Source organism: Pseudophryne corroboree, chromosome 1 (assembly GCF_028390025.1).
Source record: "Pseudophryne corroboree isolate aPseCor3 chromosome 1, aPseCor3.hap2, whole genome shotgun sequence".
Lineage (NCBI taxonomy): Eukaryota > Metazoa > Chordata > Amphibia > Anura > Myobatrachidae > Pseudophryne > Pseudophryne corroboree.
This window is the reverse complement of record NC_086444.1, coordinates 173,116,883-173,134,007: the sequence shown is the minus strand read 5'-3', so window position 1 is coordinate 173,134,007 and position 17,125 is coordinate 173,116,883. Positions and strand designations below refer to the sequence as shown.

The following is a 17,125-nucleotide window of genomic DNA, read 5'->3' as shown; positions in this document are numbered from 1 at the left end:
AAAAGGTCGACGTGGCTTTTTTAAAATAGATTTTTACCTTTTTCATACTTTATCATCCACGTGGACTACAGTTGGGAATAGTAACCTGCGCCGAGCGCAGCGGTAGCCACGAGCCATGCAAGGGGACACGGTACACTAATTGGGGTTCCTGTTAATGTTACGGAAAAAATTATACAAAAAAACTGTTAAAAAATCCATGTCGACCCTTTCATGTGTCGACCTTTAATACGTTGACTATTTTCAGGTGTTAATTATTTTCAGGTGTTGACCATTTAAACGTTGACCTTAACATTATCGACCATTCGACCAGAACCGGCTTATTGGGGATTGGTCTGCCAGGCTATTTGTGGATCCTATGTATTTTTACAAGAAATACAGTGTTTTTCTCCCTCGTCCCTCCCCCCCATTTATTTGCGGCTGTTGTATTATCTCGTCTAATTGGATATCCCAGTAAAATGTAATATAATAATAATAATAATAATAATAATAATAAATAGGTATATGTAATATTTATCATGCTGCAGATGTACACACAGAAACTCATTAGGAATGAACACACAGTCACGCAGCAGCGTGTCAGGAAGTGAGGCACAGGCACAATGGCCTGCGGGAGCAGCAGTAGGAGTGTGTTACACCCAGCGCAGGTGAGTCAGGTCCGGGTTAGGTACCTGTAGTGGGGGCGTGGCCTATGATATCACCCACAGGGGAGGGAGACTGTCAGTGTCACGTGACCGAGAGCAGAGGCCGGGGGTAAAGAGAGAGAGAGAGTACGGGACCCGGGTTCCAGGTGCGGGTTCCATAGCAGTAGTAGGAGGGCCCGATACGTCCCTATGGAAGGGAGGAAGCCCGCTGTGCGGAGGTGAAGCGCGAACAGTCAGCCCTAACTTTCCTAGAAAGACACACAGCGAGGACAAGAAGTGAGACAGCTCGAGTCCTGTGAGAGTGCCCGGGATCAGGGGCGGGGAGTCATGCTCATAGACTGCTGCTGCTGACCATCTCTCACTGCACCTACCGGGTGAGTGGTCTCTGAACTGAACCTATATTGCACGTAAGACGTGCACTAACTACAGCATTCTGTGCATTCACCTGTATGTAGACCTGTCAGTGGGCCATTTCCTTTGTAGTTGTATTTATTGAAAGCGTATAAAATAAAGTGATGCAGAAATATGACAATGATAGCTATGCACTTTGCACACATGAAAAAAACAATATAACTTGTTTTTTTTGTACATATTTGGTTACAGTTGATTGTAAGTTTATTTATGTACAGTAGCGTTTTACAGAGAATGTTCAGACATTCACATCTGTTCCTACCCTAATGGAGCTTACAGTCTATGGGGCCGCCGCTTATGTACTAAACATTGGAGAGCAGAGTCGGCCCTAACCAATATGATGCCCTAGGCAAGATTTTGGCTGATGCCCCCTAGTTCCGCCTCTGATCCTGTACCCCTTTCCCAGCACCATCACCCCCTTCCCCCCTCACCCTCACCAGTCCTCATTTTGGTGCTTCTACCCCACACATTTTAAATGGGATCAGCGTGCACATTCGGTGCGGAGCCCAAAACGGGGCGTGTTCTTCCTGGGAAGGGGCATGGCCACACAATAATACCCCCAGTTGAAATTACGCCACACAGTACTGCAACGTTATTCACATTATATCATGCAATAGTGCCCCTTATTCACACCACACCATATTGCTCTTTATTCACATTAGACCACACAGTAGTGCCCTTTCTATACGTTACGCCACAAAGTACTGTAGTACCCCTTATACACATAATGCCGCACATTAGTAATGCATTTTGTATGCAGATAGAGCCGCAGTCACACACAGAATATAGGCATGCTGCATATCATTTTAATCAGCAGGATCTCTGGGCATTCCAAGTGTCCTAGGCATATGCCTAAGGCCGGCTCTGTTGGAGGGGGAGAGAGAGAGTACCGGCCAATCAGCTACCAACTGTCATTTTTGAAGCACAGCCTGTAACATGGCAATTAGGAGCTGATTGGCTGGTACTTTATCTTCGGACGCTTTATCTCTCTTCAAGGCTTAGTACATAGGGGAGGCTGTATTAACCTGGTTGGAATCATACCGGTATTTCTCTTCCTGCTTCAACTCTTTACCAAGGTGAAACCGGAAGCTGTAGCGACGAGATGTGGTTTTTTTTTTTTTGTGGTTTTTTAACATCTCAGATGCCGGAGTGGGGCAGTGAAAACTCCCCCCCCTCTGGTGATCCCTGTTGCAGCCCACAGTGCATCAGCCTAGTGCTCCTAGCAGGCTCCACTGGGCATGTGTGAGATTTCGCAAGCCTCGGGACATCTTCTATGCGGGCGAAGCCCGGCAGCAACTACAGTGGCTGTGAAAGGGACAAAGACACCTGCAGCTGTTGAAATTGATAGCTGCAGGTGTCGAAATGATCAGTGCCATTAAGCGTTCATACATTGGCTGGGACATCAGCACGCTGTCTTATAGATCAGAAGTATCAGTGCGCTACCACTCCCCCATAACAACTAATCCTACATCTACTCCATAGACCTCATGTTCCCTATCTCATGGATACATACACGCACTATGATTAATTTCTTTTTTTGTCGAAAGCCAATTACCCCATCAATATGGTGTTGGAGTGTGGGTTGAATAAGGAGCACCCAGAGGAAACCCACACAAACACATGGAGAACGTACAAACTCTACACACATAAGATCTTGGTGGGATTTAAACCCAAGAACTTTAGAAAGAATAGAACATATTTTCCTAGCTGGTATACTGTAAATTTCATACAGCAGCTAAATTAATTTAATTTACCTCTTTCAAGTTATGGGCCATATGTAATGACTCGCGAGTTCGGTAACTGTACGGGATACCGACCGAACTCTGGATTTATTAAATTTTTTAAAGGGACAGTCACTTTAAAAAAAAAAAAAAAAGCCTTCCCTTTAAGGCACCCATACATCAGAGAATATTCAACATGTTGAGAAATCCAGATTCCCCAATCCCACCTGTTTTCGATTGAGAATTGGGGATTTGTAACATGTTTCATTTTCCTGATTCCCTCACTGATCACTGGTCATCGCTGGCCACCGTTCAGAGGTGTCGGTGGGTAGGGGCATCACAGTGGCTGATGTATGAGGATCTTTAGCCACAATCTGATGTAGGATCCTATTGGATGTCTGCATCATGAAATACAGTATGCACCCTCAAATGTTAATTATAGGCTATAGTTCAAATTAAACTGTGGCTCTACCTAATGGTCTATCTTAGAATTAAAAGTGTTTTTCCATATAACTGTTTGCCATTTTACGAGTGGTGATGATAAAGTTAACTTTTGAAGCGAGCAGCTAAGATTGGTTTCCAATCTTCTCTAAATAATTCTCTTATTTTCTGTGTGTCACACCAACATCCCTTGTAGCAAGTGTCATACATACAGCACATTAGAACGGGATCCAGTCTGAAGATCGACACTGTCTAGGTCAACAGGGTTTTTAGGTCAAAAGGTCGACATGAGTTTTTAAAAAAAAAAAAAATCTTTTTTTTTAACTTTTTCATACTTAATGATCCGCATGGACTACGACTGGAACGGTAATCTGTGGAGCGAGGCACCTTGCCCAAAGCTTGCGAGCCATGCGAGGGGACACGGTGCACTAATTCGGCTTCCTGGTCACTGTACGCAGAAAATGACACCAAGCCCCCCCAAAAAACCTCATGTCGACCTTTTGACCTGTCGACATAGAAACCCTGTTGACCTTCCAACCCTGTCGACCTAGTGACTGTCGTCCTATAGTGGTCGACCTAGACACTGTCGACCTAGACACTGTCGATTTGATGATCCACACCCTTTAGAACAATGTCAAGGCATGAAAACAGTGAGGGCCTTTCTTGTACTCATAAATATATTCAGCATGAGTTTTTGGGCATCATTTTTTCGTTTTTTTTTCAACCATTTGTTTTCTTCATAATTTTGATTTGTATTTCTTTAATGTAATATATACTGTAGTTTATATATTGTCCAAACCTTTGTTCTAGACTATATGTGACTTATTTAAAATAACACTGGTCAAATTAACTTCATATAGGAAAATATTCTAATCTATGCAATTTGTTTATCTATCTTTTTTATTTTTGATTGTTGAATTTGTTGTATGTTTTTATTTATTTTTATAACGTTGTTACTTTGTGTTCCACAGAAAGAATACACAAATGTCTAGAGGAGACTCCTCTTCGGCATCCCGATCCAAAAACGGAGGGGCAAATATCCGTGCTGGGCAGTATGATCAGGTACCGGTAGAGACCTATTCATCACATGACAACCTCCAGACCTTAAAGGACTGTGATTTGGCCCTGAGTGCCGATCCTTTGCCACCACCACCTCTGCCATTGCATCCTCCATTTGGACCGGAGTTCTTTCCAAGCGATAGTGAGGAGCCAGTCACCCCACATGAATTTCGACCTGTACGCCGATTTATTCCAGATTCCTGGAAAAATGTGTTTAAGAGAAAAAAAGAGACTGCATGGGAGGAGCCCATATCAGATTTAAACTACATTTCCGGGGGTGAACAGTGTTCTCCCCCACGGTCACCGTCCCTCCCTGCATCTGAACTACATGGAAAAAGCTCGATAGTAAACGCAATGCTGGCAGGAAATTCGTACAAGGACCCTTATGGAGGTTCCGGTGGTAGTGACAACACACGGAAAGAAGCGGGTGACATGATTCTTCATGACCCATACGGCTCTCTGGGCCGTCAGACACAGACTGTGAAAACATACAGTGAGAAGGTGGAAGAGTACAACATGCGATACTCTTACATGAAGTCGTGGGCAGGATTACTAAGGATACTCGGTGTTTTGGAGCTCTTGCTCGGAGCTGGTGTTTTTGCCTGTGTCACTGCTTATATCCACAAAGACAATGAATGGTACAATATGTTTGGCTACTCCCAGCCATATTCCTACACTGCTAGTTTACAAGGGGGATATTACTACAGTGGACCCAAGACTCCATTTGTACTTGTGGTGGCAGGTTTGGCATGGCTGGTGACTATAATACTCCTGGTGCTTGGCATGTCCATGTACTACAGGACAATTCTCCTGGATTCCAACTGGTGGCCTTTAACGGAATTTGGAATTAACATTTGTTTGTTCATACTTTATATGGCAGGAGCTATTGTGTATGTGAATGACACTAACCGAGGAGGGCTATGCTACTATTCATTATTTAATAACCCACTGTACTCCACATTCTGCAGAGTGGAAGGAGGGCAGACGGCGGCCATGATATTCCTATTTGTCCTGATGCTCGTCTATTTAATTAGCGCCATTGTTGCTTTGAAACTCTGGCGCCATGAGGAAGCTCGGAAGAGACGGGAGTTTATTGGGCATGAGGTAAATGAAAATACAATGTTGCATTACGCTTTTTGCATTCAAAGTGATTTCTTTGGCATTTGGACTTTCCCATGTTTATCTACACAGGTCAATCTTCATCACTAACATATTTCCATATTATAAGCTTGATGACAAACAGTCCTGATCTACTTCCCTTTTTCCTAGTCTTAGGGGTATATGTAATTAGCGGCGAATCGCGGCAATTTTTCGCCCGTTTTTTAATTCGACACAATTCGACCGTCGAATTCCGGCAAGTGGGTGCCGGAATTCAACATATTCAATAAAAAACGGATTAGACAGTCCCGCTGTCGAAAAACGGCCGATTTGACGGATTTTGATCCGGTTTTTAAAAAAACGGTAAAACCTGCCCCCAAAAAATTGCGTGGGGTCCCCCCTCCAAAGCATAACCAGTCTCGGGCTCTTCGAGCCGGTCCTGGTTCTAAAAATCCTGGGGAAAAAATGACACTGGATCCCCCGTATTTTTAAAACCAGCACCGGGCTCTGCGCCTGGTGCTGGTGCAAAAAATACGGGGGACAAAAAGAATAGGGGTCCCCCGTATTTTTTTACACCAGCATCGGGCTCCACTAGCTGGACAGATAATGCCACAGCCGGGGGTCACTTTTATACAGCGTCCTGCGGCCGTGGCATTAAATATCCAACTAGTCACCCCTGGCCGGGGTATCCTGGGGGAGTGGGGACCCCTTCAGTCAAGGGGTCCCCCCCCCAGCCACCCAAGGGCCAGGGGTGAAGCCCGAGGCTGTCCTCCCCCATCCAAGGGCTGCGGATGGGGGGCTGATAGCCTTGAGAAAATTGCAAGAATATTGTTTTTTTCAGTAGTACTACAAGTCCCAGCAAGCCTCCCCCGCAAGCTGGTACTTGGAGAACCACAAGTACCAGCATGCGGGAGAAAAACGGGCCCGCTGGTACCTGTAGTTTTACTGGAAAAAAAATACCCAAATAAAAACAGGACACGCACACCTTGAAAGTACAACTTTATTTCACACATGTCGACACACACATACTTACCTATGTTGACACGACGTTCGGTCCACTTGTCCAAGTAGAATCCACGTGTACCTGTGAATAAAATTATACTCACCTCAATCCAGTGTCCGGATCTTTTAAAATAATCCTCGTACTTGGCAAAAAAAAAAAACGAACACCCGGACCAAACGGACTGAAAGGGGTCCGATGTTTACACATGGGACCCCTTTCCACGAATGCCGGGACCCCACGTGACTCCTGTCACAGAGATCCCTTCAGCCAATCAGCGAGTACTGAATTGCATTGTCGAAATTTTTTTTGGGGCGAAAATGTCCCGTTTTTCGACATTTTCGGGAATTCGACCGCAATTGCATATACCCCTTAGCCTTTTTTTATTTTCTGTATTCCTGTACTCCCACAAGTTCTATTACAAAACACAGTAAATCTGTCTAATCTGGCCGATTGGAATGAAAATTTAGTAATGTACTGGAGCAAATGACAACCATTTGCTTCCAATTGCCAGAAAAGCAATTCGGATAAATTGGTTAAAATAAATGGATGTAACCAATTTGTCTGTTTTCCAGTGTTTGGGAGCAAATGTTTGATTGTCATTTTGCTCCCATACACTGCCAGATCTTTGTTCCAACCAACCAATTGGACCGATAACCTTAAAATGTGTACCCAGCTTAATTATTAAAGAGAGAACGCAATGAAAATGTGCATTATTATTTTTTATTTTTTTGTGTGGCTAGACAGTCATTCTTATGCCCCAGGCCACCTGCTGATGTCACAGAATGGAAGGTTCCTTTTTAAACCTTACATCATTGCATCAGATGTGCACATGATAAAGCACTCTAACAGCCTCAGCAATTATATGTCCACCCCATATGTCTTCATGACCATATGAGTCACACAGACATGCAGTACAGCAGGCATGTCAAAACTGCGGCCCTCCAGCTGTTGTGAAACTATACATCCCAGCATGCCCTGACACAGTTTTGCTGTCAGAGGATGCTAAAGCTGTGTCAGGGCATGCTGGGAGGTGTAGTTTCTCAACAGCTGGAGGGCCGCAGTTTGGACATGCCTGCAGTACAGAGTTTTTACTGTGTAGAAGAGACTTCTCAATATATGGGGTTCAAAAATCAATACATTTTAGCATAGTATACCACCATGTGCCCTTAGCTGTTAGCTGATGCTTAGTGTTCACTCTAGGATTTTTTTAGGGCAGGGTGCTGACCTTGGGGAGGGCACATTTTTGATTCGGGGAGGGCACATTTTTGATTCGGGGAGGGCACATTTTTGATTCGGGAGGGCACATTTTTGATTCGGGAGGGCACATTTTAATTTAGAAGGGCAAAATGGTGTACATACTGTAATATGTATGCAGGTGTCTTAAACTTGCAGCACATTGTAGCTTATAAACCATCCTGGGACACCTTCGCTTCAATCTGACAGCACATTTTAAGTTTAAATGTGCCGTCAGATTGAAGTGAAGGTGTCCCAGAATGGTTTATATATCATTAATGTGCTGCCAGTTTATTTCTGAAGTGTCTCAATAGGGTTTATATAGTTTATTAAACTATATAAATCCTATTGAGACACTTCAGAGTTAAACTGGCAGCACATGTTTCTATATAAACCCTATTGAGACACTTCAGAAAAAAAACTGCCAGCACGTGTTGCTATATAAACCCTATTGAGACACTTAAAAAAAAACCTGCAGCACATATTGCTATATAAACCCTATTGATACACTTCAGAGTGAAATTGGCAGCACGTGTTGCTATATAAACCTGATTGAGACACTTCAGAAATAAACTAGCGCACATCGTATTTTAAATGTGCTGTCAGATTGAAGCGAAGGTGCCCCAGGTTGGTTTATATAACATTCATGTGCTGCCAGTTTATTTCTGAAGTGTCACAATAGGGTTTATATAGTTCATTAAACTATAAGATTAGTTGAATGCTGCCAGATTAAAACTAAAGGGGCACCAGGCGACCCATATACAGTAGGATAAATAGCTTAGTGTGGCAGCACTAGTCTTAGATGATGTTTGTGTGTCAATTCAACTTACTGGGGGCTGATGCTGCAGGAGTGATCGCGCTGGTCCCCCGTCACACACCGCGGAGCTGGAAGAAAATGCCCGCCACACTGATCCTACCCGGCATCCTCTTTTATTGGGTCATGTGCACAGAGGAGGGCTGGGTTTGCCTCGGCAGGAGAGGCAAACCCAGCCCTCCTCATCTCACCAGCAGCCTACAGTATTGCCGAGACCCGAGTGCTGTGAGCGCATTAGCGCGACAAGCCTGAGGCAGCGGCAGGGAGGCGTGGCAGCATGGCGGGAGCAGTGGCAGCGTAGCGGGAGGAGTGACGGCGCTGACAGCGATGCGAGAGGAGTGGCAGTGCGGAGAGAGGAGTTTCAGTGCGGCCCGGCGCGGCAGTCCTTTAGTAATCAGCAGGGCAGCAGGGCGGGCACAAACGGGCAGGGCGCATTCTGACACTTGGAAAAGGGGCAGGGCGCAGCGCCCCGCGAAAGAAGGCTAGAGTGAACACTAGATGCTCCTGTCAGACATAATGTAACTTAGGGCTTTATCAGGGGCCTAATTCAGAGTTGATCGCAGCAGCAAACTTTTTCTCTAATGGGCAAAACTATGTACACTGCAGGTGGAGCAGATATAACATGTGCAGAGAGAGTTAGATTTGGGCGGGGTGTGTTCAAACTGAAATCTAAATTGCATTGTAAAAATAAAGCAGCCAGTATTTACCCTGCACAAAATAACCCACCCAAATCTAACTCTGCACATGTTATATCTGCCCGCCCCTTGCAGTGCACATGGTTTTGCCCATTAGCGAAAGACTTTGCTGCTGTGATCAGGTCTGAATTGGGCCCCAGGTTTGTTAGCAAACCAAAAAAACTTAAGCAATTGGGCAAAACCATGTTTCACTGCAGGTGGGGCGGATGTAACTTATGCATAGAGAGTTATATTTGGGTGTGGTGTGCTCAAACTGAAATCTAAATTGCAGTGTAAAAATAAAGCAGCTAGTATTTACCCTGCACAGAAACAATATAACCCACTAAAATCTAAATCTCTCTGCACTTTACATCTGCTCCCCCCCCCCCCCCCCCCGCAATGCAACATGGTTTTGCCTGATTGCTAACTTTTTGTGGTTTGCTAACAAACCTGAATAACTCCCTTAGACCAGCGTTATTGAAGATCGCAGTGTTAATATAAAATGCTCCATTATCTTACTTAGCTTGCAGCATGCACCCAGGTCTTTTTAATACAATATTCTACCTGCATTGGTATATTTGTGATTACTTACTTTACTTAACTGCGGTTGGCGTCAGTAGGGTTAGCTTGCTGGCACTGTGACAGCCAATTACAGGGAATCTCTCTAGTAACCGCACATCGGCCCTCATTCCGAGTCGTTCGCTCGGTAATTTTCATCGCATCGCAGAGAAATTCCGCTTAGTACGCATGCGCAATATTCGCACTGCGACTGCGCCAAGTAATTTTACAATGAAGATAGTATTTTTACTCACGGCTTTTTCTTCGCTCCGGCGACCGTAGTGTGATTGACAGGAAATGGGTGTTACTGGGCGGAAACACGGCGTTTTAGGGGCGTGTGGATAAAAACGCTACCGTTTCCGGAAAAAACGCAGGAGTGGCCGGAGAAACGGGGGAGTGTCTGGGCGAACGCTGGGTGTGTTTGTGACGTCAAACCAGGAACGACAAGCACTGAACTGATCGCAGATGCCAAGTAAGTCTGAAGCTACTCTGAAACTGCTAAGTAGTTTGTAATCGCAATATTGCGAATACATCGGTCGCAATTTTAAGAAGCTAAGATTCACTCCCAGTAGGCGTAGGCTTAGCGTGAGCAACTCTGCTAAATTCGCCTTGCGAGCGATCAACTCGGAATGAGGGCCATCATTCGGATTGATTTAGAGCGGCTTGCTTGGAGATGTGCAGTGGTTGAAGGTCTTGGGCAGTATGCTATATCCATGTTTCCTTTGGTGCATCATGTGCTATTTTCCATCCATATTTGTGACTAAGTATAGAAAAGGGATCTCTCTTAATGATCGTTATTATAATAATTTGTAGTGTGTGTGGGGTGGGGTGGGGGGACAGTGCAGTGCAACTATGGACAGTGTTCACAAATGACAAGCTAAACAAGACATGAATGCATTGTTTCTGCGCCGTGCACAAAAGGCTTCTAAATGTATAACTTATTAGCATTTTAAAAAAAAAATATTTATAAATATCAACAAAATATTAAAATATCATAAAAATATGAACATTCTTTTGAATCAACTGTGTGCCTGTATCCTTCATTTCTAATACGTGATGCCTATTTCATGTGCGTGAAGTTAGACATTTACGGGTGTCACGTTGTTATTAAAGATGTCATCTAAAATTATCCAGTCACATGACTGATTGCATATTTAGATATTTTTTTCTAAGCTCTTTAATAACAATGTGACGACCAAACATGTCTCTGTTCACACATACAGAATAGGCATCATGTATTATAGATATTTTGCTGATGTTTATAAATGAATGTTTAATGAAATGTTAATAAAGGTATATTTAGAAGTCTTTTGTGCAACAGTCAGATAGTGCTTTTCTTGCTTGTCCACTGATCTTGAGCACACAACACCCCTTCTCATTGATTCACACAGCCGGGCTGGTAAGATTGAAAAACACAACAATAAAAATCACCTGACTGGATCAGCCCTAAGGTTCCGGGAGTTGTGGCGGAGTTCCCTCCTATACTTTTATATGCATTTTATGTGAATGTGTGTAATGGTTTCATCGCCAGAATGCTTGACCTCGTTTCTGTATAATACACTTTGTCTATATACTTAAAATAAGGTGCATCATTTTAGATCTGATTTCCATGCCCAAAATTCACCTTCCCTTGTAAGGGTAAATGTTGTACCACTTAGTATAGATGGCTCTGGCACTGGGAAATAATTCATCAGATACAGAGAGGAAAGGCAACAATTTTTTATGGGGCACTCTTAACATAATTTTAAAACTTTTAATAAGATTTCAATATATAAAAAGCAATTAATATAGAGGAATAATTGTATCAACCCAATTAATACATTGATTTCAACCAAGTCATAAGGCTATTTAATTCCAATACAGGAATTTATTCAGAGGTCCAATGACTGCCACTAAAAATTGCTTTTTAGATTTACATGTTATATGTTTGATGTCAGTGTAAGTCTTTGACATCTTATTAATAGTTAAGTTTTAAAATTGTGTTAAGAGTGCTCCATAAAAAAAGAGTTGCCTTTCCTCTCTGTATCATGTGTAACTTTCATTCTTACAACTGTAGGGAGCACCGCCGGCTTTGTATATTACCAAATGTCTATTTTTGTCTCACTCTTAAGGCCCATACACACTTGCCGATAAAATGAGCAACGTTGCTCATTTCTGCTGCGGGGTACACTGGGCTCCACAAGGATAGACATAGGGGTGTAGAGTAGGATCTTGATCCGAGGCACCAACAGGCTGAAAAGCTTTGACTGTTCCCAGAATGCATAGCGCCACCTCCTCTATAACCCCACCTCCCTGCACAGGAGCTCAGTTTTGTAGTTGGTGCCACAGATAGCAGGCACATAACAGAGGGGCTGCGCTGGGCAGCCCTGAGAAGAGCTTTTTAGAAGAAAAGTGAAGACTTCAAGTGCAGCAGCAGTGTGTATATGTCTTTTGACATTCACTGCTGCAGCTCCATCTCTCCCCAGCGGCGCTGTACATTCCCGAGCCCTGGTTGCCGGGTAACTACAGCAGGAGGCTCCGGTTTTCTTCCATGGTCAGGCACACACGATGGGGGCTCTCCGGGATCGTGTGGCCGCGCTTCGGGAGGTGGTGAGTGGGTCCCGACCCGTACTTTATCGCGGTCAGTGGGAGGCGGGCCTCGCGCGCTGGCGGTGGACACTGTGGCAGTACAGGCGATCCCACTAGATCACCAGGGCATGGGTGCAGGTCAGGGTTTCTCTTAAAACCATTTTAATAGTAGCCCACAGTACCCGGTGGTTTTGCCAGCAGGGGGATAAGGCTTAGACCTGGAGCCCCAGCCCCAGGGCGCCATTTCCAGCAAATGTTCCTGCCCTGGAGCTGCATATCTGTCTCTTCCTCACTCCCTGTCAGTGTCTGGGCGCCATTTCTCTCAGCTACACTGTTCCTGGGACTGCTTGGGCAAATCCTCCTGTGTAAAGCCGCCTGGTTGACAGCGCTGTGACTTTACATGACACTTAAGTATTCTACCTGCCTATTAGACAGTGTTAGTTAAGAAAAAGTGCATTTAGTCAGGGTTTTCTAGTACAATTACCCTGTGATATACATCCAGTTCTTACTGTGCAGTGTTCTATCTATTGACCACATAGCTATATAAGCTGGTCCAGTGCAGTATTATTGTTAGTAATAACCTCTGCATTGTACAACTGTGACTATATGTGTGTGCATTAGCTTGCTGAGTAGTTTCCATTCGTGTTTCTCACTCAACTTGCTATCCCTATATTCTATAACCTGAGGGGGCTTGGTGCGTCAGGTGTTATAATAATATAGGATATTCACAAGATATACTCTGATACGTATTTCTCTGACGTCCTAGTGGATGCTGGGGACTCCGAAAGGACCATGGGGAATAGCGGCTCCGCAGGAGACTGGGCACAAAAGTAAAAGCTTTAAGACTACCTGGTGTGCACTGGCTCCTCCCCCTATGACCCTCCTCCAAGCCTCAGTTAGATTTTTGTGCCCGAACGAGAAGGGTGCAGTCTAGGTGGCTCTCCTGAGCTGCTTAGAAAAAAGTTTAGTTTTAGGTTTTTTATTTTCTGTGAGACCTGCTGGCAACAGGCTCACTGCATCGAGGGACTAAGGGGAGAAGAAGCGAACTCACCTGCGTGCAGAGTGGATTGGGCTTCTTAGGCTACTGGACATTAGCTCCAGAGGGACGATCACAGGCCCAGCCATGGATGGGTCCCAGAGCCGCGCCGCCGTCCCCCTTACAGAGCCAGAAGAGCAGAAGAGGTCCGGAAAAATCGGCGGCAGAAGACGTCCTGTCTTCAATAAGGTAGCGCACAGCACCGCAGCTGTGCGCCATTGCTCTCAACACACTTCACACTCCGGTCACTGAGGGTGCAGGGCGCTGGGTGGGGGCGCCCTGAGACGCAATATAAACACCTTAGGGGGCAAAAAATGCATCACATATAGCTCCTGGGCTATATGGATGCATTTAACTCATGCCTGTTTTTCCATAAAAAAGCGAGAGAACGGCCGCCGAGAAGGGGGCGGAGCCTATCTCCTCAGCACACTGGCGCCATTTTTCCTCACAGCTCCGTTGGAGGGAAGCTCCCTGACTCTCCCCTGCAGTCCTGCACTACAGAAACAGGGTAAAACAAAGAGAGGGGGGCACTAATTTGGCAGATAAATCTATACAGCAGCTATATAAGGGAAAAACACTTATATAAGGTTATCCCTGTATATATATATATAGCGCTCTGGTGTGTGCTGGCAAACTCTCCCTCTGTCTCCCCAAAGGGCTAGTGGGGTCCTGTCCTCTATCAGAGCATTCCCTGTGTGTGTGCTGTGTGTCGGTACGTTGTGTCGACATGTATGAGGAGGAAAATGGTATGGAGGCGGAGCAATTGCCTGTATTAGTGATGTCACCCCCTAGGGAGTCGACACCTGACTGGATGGTCTTATGGAAGGAATTACGTGATAGTGTCAGCACTTTACAAAAGACTGTTGACGACATGAGACAGCCGGCAAATCAGTTAATACCTGTACAGGCGTCTCAAACACCGTCAGGGGCTCTAAAGCGCCCGTTACCTCAGGTGGTCGACACAGACCCAGACACTGACTCCAGTGTCGACGGTGAGGAAACAAACGTATTTTCCAGTAGGGCCACATGTTACATGATCACGGCAATGAAGGAGGTTTTGAACATTTCTGATACTACAAGTACCACAAAAAAGGGTATTACGTGGGGTGTGAAAAAACTACCCGTAGTTTTTCCTGAATCAGATGAATTAAATGAGGTGTGTGATGAAGCGTGGGTTTCCCCCGATAAAAAACTGCTAATTTCTAAAAAATTATTGGCATTATACCCTTTCCCGCCAGAGGTTAGGGCGCGTTGGGAAACACCCCCTAGGGTAGATAAGGCGCTCACACGCTTATCAAAACAAGTGGCGTTACCGTCTCCTGATACGGCCGCCCTCAAGGAACCAGCTGATAGGAAGCTGGAAAATATCCTAAAAAGTATATACACACATACTGGTATTATACTGCGACCAGCAATCGCCTCAGCCTGGATGTGCAGTGCTGGGGTGGCTTGGTCGGATTCCCTGACTGAAAATATTGATACCCTGGACAGGGACAATATATTATTGACTATAGAGCATTTAAAGGATGCATTTCTATATATGCGAGATGCACAGAGGGATATTTGCACTCTGGCATCAAGAGTAAGTGCGCTGTCCATTTCTGCCAGAAGAGGGTTATGGACGCGACAGTGGTCAGGTGATGCGGATTCCAAACGGCATATGGAAGTATTGCCGTATAAAGGGGAGGAGTTATTTGGGGTCGGTCTATCGGACCTGGTGGCCACGGCAACGGCTGGGAAATCCACCTTTTTACCCCAGGTCACCTCTCAGCAGAAAAAGACACCGTCTTTTCAGGCTCAGTCCTTTCGTCCCCATAAGGGCAAGCAGGCAAAAGGCCACTCGTATCTGCCCCGGGGCAGAGGAAGGGGAAAAAGACTGCAGCAGGCAGCCTCTTCCCAGGAACAGAAGCCCTCCCCCGCTTCTGCCAAGTCCTCAGCATGACGCTGGGGCCTTACAAGCGGACTCAGGCACGGTGGGGGCCCGTCTCAAGAATTTCAGCGCGCAGTGGGCTCACTCGCAAGTGGACCCCTGGATCCTGCAGGTAGTATCTCAGGGGTACAAATTGGAATTCGAGACGTCTCCCCCTCGCCGGTTCCTGAAGTCTGCTTTACCAACGTCTCCCCCCGACAGGGAGGCGGTATTGGAAGCCATTCACAAGCTGTATTCCCAGCAGGTGATAATCAAGGTACCCCTCCTACAACAGGGAAAGGGGTATTATTCCACGCTGTTTGTGGTACCGAAGCCGGACGGCTCGGTGAGACCTATTTTAAATCTGAAATCCTTGAACACTTACATACAAAGGTTCAAATTCAAGATGGAATCACTCAGAGCAGTGATAGCGAACCTGGAAGAAGGGGACTATATGGTGTCTCTGGACATCAAGGATGCTTACCTCCATGTCCCAATTTACCCTTCTCACCAAGGGTACCTCAGGTTTGTGGTACAGAACTGTCACTATCCGTTTCAGACGCTGCCGTTTGGATTGTCCACGGCACCCCGGGTCTTTACCAAGGTAATGGCCGAAATGATGATTCTTCTTCGAAGAAAAGGCGTCTTAATTATCCCTTACTTGGACGATCTCCTGATAAGGGCAAGGTCCAGAGAACAGTTAGAGGTCGGAGTAGCACTATCTCAAGTAGTACTACGACAGCACGGATGGATTCTAAATATTCCAAAATCGCAGCTGATTCCGACGACACGTCTGCTGTTCCTAGGGATGATTCTCTTTTCAGTGGGATCTGCTGGACAAATGGTCCGGATCGCATCTTCAAATGCATCAGCGGATAACCCTGTCTCAAAGGACAAGGGTGTCTCTCCTGTGGTGGTTGCAGAGTGCTCATCTTCTAGAGGGCCGCAGATTCGGCATTCAGGACTGGGTCCTGGTGACCACGGATGCCAGCCTGAGAGGCTGGGGAGCAGTCACACAGGGAAGAAATTTCCAGGGCTTGTGGTCAAGCATGGAAACGTCACTTCACATAAATATCCTGGAACTAAGGGCCATTTACAATGCCCTAAGTCAGGCAAGGCCTCTGCTTCAGGGTCAGCCGGTGCTGATCCAGTCGGACAACATCACGGCAGTCGCCCACGTAAACAGACAGGGCGGCACAAGAAGCAGGAGGGCAATGACGGAAGTTGCAAGGATTCTTCGCTGGGCGGAAAATCATGTGATAGCACTGTCAGCAGTGTTCATTCCGGGAGTGGACAACTGGGAAGCAGACTTCCTCAGCAGACACGATCTCCACCCGGGGGAGTGGGGACTTCACCCAGAAGTCTTCCACATGATTGTGAACCGTTGGGAAAAACCAAAGGTGGACATGATGGCGTCCCGCCTCAACAAAAAACTGGACAGATATTGCGCCAGGTCAAGGGACCCTCAGGCAATAGCTGTGGACGCTCTGGTAACACCGTGGGTGTACCAGTCAGTGTATGTGTTCCCTCCTCTGCCTCTCATACCCAAGGTACTGAGAATCATAAGAAGGAGAGGAGTAAGGACTATACTCGTGGCTCCGGATTGGCCAAGAAGGACTTGGTACCCGGAACTTCAAGAGATGCTCACGGAAGACCCGTGGCCTCTACCTCTAAGAAAGGACCTGCTCCAGCAGGGACCATGTCTGTTCCAAGACTTACCGCGGCTGCGTTTGACGGCATGGCGGTTGAACGCCGGATCCTGAAGGAAAAAGGCATTCCGGATGAAGTCATCCCTACCCTGATCAAAGCCAGGAAGGATGTAACTGTGCAACATTATCACCGTATTTGGCGTAAATATGTTGCGTGGTGTGAGGCCAGGAAGGCCCCTACAGAGGAATTTCAACTGGGTCGTTTCCTGCATTTCCTGCAAACAGGACTGTCTAAAATTAGGGTCCATTA

General features: G+C 45.8%; 1 protein-coding gene across 3 annotated transcripts in view; it reads left to right on the top strand.

Annotated features, from left to right (window-relative positions):
- The first annotated feature begins 591 nt into the window (after positions 1 to 591).
- MARVELD2 (MARVEL domain containing 2) overlaps positions 592 to 17,125 on the top strand; it is a 59,720-nt gene continuing 43,186 nt past the window's right edge. The window contains exons 1-2 of one of the 3 annotated variants that reach the window (XM_063963898.1): positions 592 to 644; positions 4,186 to 5,377. In XM_063963898.1, coding sequence (XP_063819968.1) covers positions 4,199 to 5,377 — 1,179 coding nt within the window. In that variant the 5' untranslated portion in view covers positions 592 to 644; positions 4,186 to 4,198. Of the gene's footprint in view, positions 645 to 692; positions 1,016 to 4,185; positions 5,378 to 17,125 lie in introns of those variants that run through there. The other 2 variants (XM_063963899.1, XM_063963897.1) reach the window with 2 other exon arrangements.